General features: G+C 34.2%; 1 protein-coding gene across 1 annotated transcript; it reads right to left on the bottom strand.

Moving 5' to 3' along the window:
- Window positions 1–1,167: 1,167 nt before the first annotated feature.
- On the bottom strand, window positions 1,168–2,396 carry LOC149482531 (uncharacterized). Its single transcript, XM_089704257.1, has one exon. The coding sequence runs from the start codon at window positions 2,391–2,393 to the stop codon at window positions 1,242–1,244; it is 1,152 nt and encodes a 383-aa protein (XP_089560383.1). The 5' UTR covers window positions 2,394–2,396; the 3' UTR covers window positions 1,168–1,241.
- Between the last annotated feature and the right edge of the window lie 628 nt (window positions 2,397–3,024).

Raw genomic sequence — 3,024 nt, 5'->3', positions numbered from 1 at the left:
ACATTTTAGAATGAGATGATTTTAAAACTCAAAAAGATGAATGAAAACTTCAATATTTAGAAAAAGCAAAAAATATGTGTAGGTATCATAATTTTTGATCGTTTTCATTAAAATAAAAAAATAAGTAGTTAGCTTAAAATTTTGAAATGTTGTCAATAATATCGTAGGAAAGTCAAAACTGTACATTGATTTTTTTTTTAAGAATACTTGGCGTGATCTATAACCGATACCGAAGCCAAAAATATAGTTTTTAGAATTTTGTCTGTTTGATTATCTGTTTGTCTGTATGTATATCCGGGCTAAACTCAAAAAAGTACTGGATTTATTTCAAATTTGGACCTGAGAAATCCCAGGGGAATGGGAACTGTGCTATGCGGGTTTTTCTTTGACTACGCGGTCGAAGCCGCTCGCGCTGGTGGAAAACTATGTACGTCCCGCCTCCGCCTGGAAAACTGTCTCTTAGGAATAGTGTAGCTTTCTATTTGTGAAATTTGAGTAAAATCGTTATGAACCAACCATCTAATCTTTCTTCTATAATAATTATGTGTGAAACAATATTATGTTAAAAAAGATTTAAAACTAAAGAGTTTGGTATCGGCTCTTCTCTGAAGAAAATATTTCTGATTTCCGATTTGGTACTATTTTAATCTATCTAAGATGATTCAAAAGCGTTTCTAAAGTAAATAGAATACATAGATGATGATGATGCGATCCCTGTCGTTATGCAATGTATCTTCTGAATAATGAAAACAAATATTTTTCATATTATAGGTATAACCTATGTCATAACCTTAGCTTAATTTGGAAAATAGAATGATCGCTTCAACTAGCGTCTCTATTTATATAAAAACTAGCGGTCCGCCCCGGCTTCGCCCGTGGTACATATGAAAAATAAATGTTGGCCGATTCTCAGATTTACCCGATATGCACAGAAAATTTCATGAGAATCGGTCCACCCGTTTCGGAGGAGTATGCAGACTAACATTGTGACACGAGAATTTTATATATAAGATATCGTAATTTTATATTAAAAGTATAATTAAGTTCAATATCAAATGAAAAATGTCAACGATACTGGAAGATGAATATAATGAAAGTATAAGCAAAAGAATTAAAAATTATTTTAGGGAAGATTTCAAATAATTTGTATACACAGTTTTGCTTTTATACTTTTTATTAAAAAGAGTATAAATGAATTTAGATTTATCAGCCATGGTTACGCAATGCTGTGTTCAGTGCTATTATGGTTTATTTCTATAACTTAAGGTAAGAGTACTCTCTGGAGATTCTGTTGTAATCGCTGGATTATCTGCAATACCTGATTTAATTTTATTGCCAGTTTCAGACAGGTTAAATGGAATAAATATTTCCATATTATCTCCCCGCAACTGCCTATAGGTCGATTTCACATTTAAACCGGCCGGCAATAATTCAACGCTTTCAAACAAAACTGTGGAACCTTCACTGCCCTTTACGTAAATCACTCTGTTATTAATTTTAACTTCCATATCGTCATCGGTGAGTTTTTTCGGCAGACGGTAAGTAAGTATAAAGGAATCTTGAGCCACAGTTGTGGAAACCTCGATATTACATTGTAAAAAGTCCAATTCGTTCAAAAACGAGCCGAGGTAATCAAAAGTTTTACTTCGAGGCATTTTGTTGGAGGACAAATATTTTTCCAACTCGAGCACCCTCTCTCGGAGCTTTTGTAACTCTTGTTCTCGTTGTTTCGTTGTGTTTTCTTGTTGCTTTTGTAAATCTAGCTGTTTCTGTAGTTCTTGCTGACACTTAGCTCGTTCTGTTTGTGTGATATTTTCTTGAGCTTCTGCGCAGTTTTTCTGTGACTGTTGTTCTTGATCCTTCATTTTATTTTCTAGCTCTTTTTGCAACGCGATCTGTTGCTGTAGTTGCTGTTGGCACTGATCATGTTGTAATTTTGCGTTTTGTTCTTGTTCAAGCAATTTCCGCTGCTGCTCTTCTATCTGCTTTTTAAGTTCTTGTTCTTTTGCTTGCAACGTGTTTACTTGCTGTAGAGCGCCTAGCTGTTGCTGGCATTGCATTCCTGTTTGTGCGGCCCCTTGTTGTTCAGCCAACTTCGCTTGTAGTTGCGTAATCTGTTGGTTAAGTTGTTGTTCTTGTTGCTGATGTGACGCAGCCTGTTGATTCTTAAGTTCGTGGCACTGATTTATTTGTGTTTGTGCGTTCTGCGATGTATCATTCGCATTTTGCTGCGCCTCCGCTAACTGCTGTTCGTAGTACGCACGTTTGCTCAATAGATGCGACTCCATGGTGGTGATGCCCTGCTGTAGTTGCCCCACTTGCACCTGCAGGTGGTAACAGAAAAAGCCATGTGACAAATGGAATGTACACAGCAAAACAAATATGCGGTACATCTTTACGGGTTTGAAACACTCTGTGATAGGTGCTCGTTGAATCGTCCAGTATTTATATGCAAAATTATAATAAGGTTGACCTCTTATCACATATTATTGTGTTATTTATTGGCCAGAATTTCCCTGTGAACTGATATATTATATTTAGAATGAAATAATGACTTTATTCAATTAACTCGTGCCGAATATTTCCTTCGTCCTATTTTGTTTTTCTTATATTTTTTTTAATATGTTGTTTTCGTAAGCTTATTAGTATCATCTCAGTCAGTCATATTTATTTAGTAATTTACAACAAAAATGTATGGTGTAGAATGTAGATCAACTTCAAAATTATTATTTAAAAAAAAATCATAATTTGGTTCCTTTTTAGGGTTCATATAAAGTCATATTAAGAACTTAAATTACAAAATATCATTGGGATTCATAAGCAAAAGAGAAAATCTAGATATTAGATTGAGTTTATATATTTACCTATACAATTAACTAAATATTATTATAAAAACAATTAACTAAATATAATAGGCCGGGAGATATTGACACAAAATTTCGAGTTATTTGTAACAGGATGGCGGTTCTACAGGGGTTTAGTACGCAATGACAAAAAGAAAAATGATGGTCAGAACGCTGGTAC

This window comes from Colias philodice, chromosome 15, assembly GCF_061535455.1.
Source record: "Colias philodice isolate Cphi_HAF_F1 chromosome 15, ilColPhil1 Martin Lab GWU primary, whole genome shotgun sequence".
Taxonomy (NCBI): Eukaryota; Metazoa; Arthropoda; class Insecta; order Lepidoptera; family Pieridae; genus Colias; species Colias philodice.
The sequence above is the reverse complement of the archived record's forward strand: the minus strand, read 5'-3'. Positions and strand labels throughout refer to the sequence as shown.

Bases quoted from the DNA above. Each gene is read 5' to 3' on its own strand.
- LOC149482531 (XM_089704257.1), bottom strand. From the start codon at position 2,393: ATGTACCGCATATTTGTTTTGCTGTGTACATTCCATTTGTCACATGGC.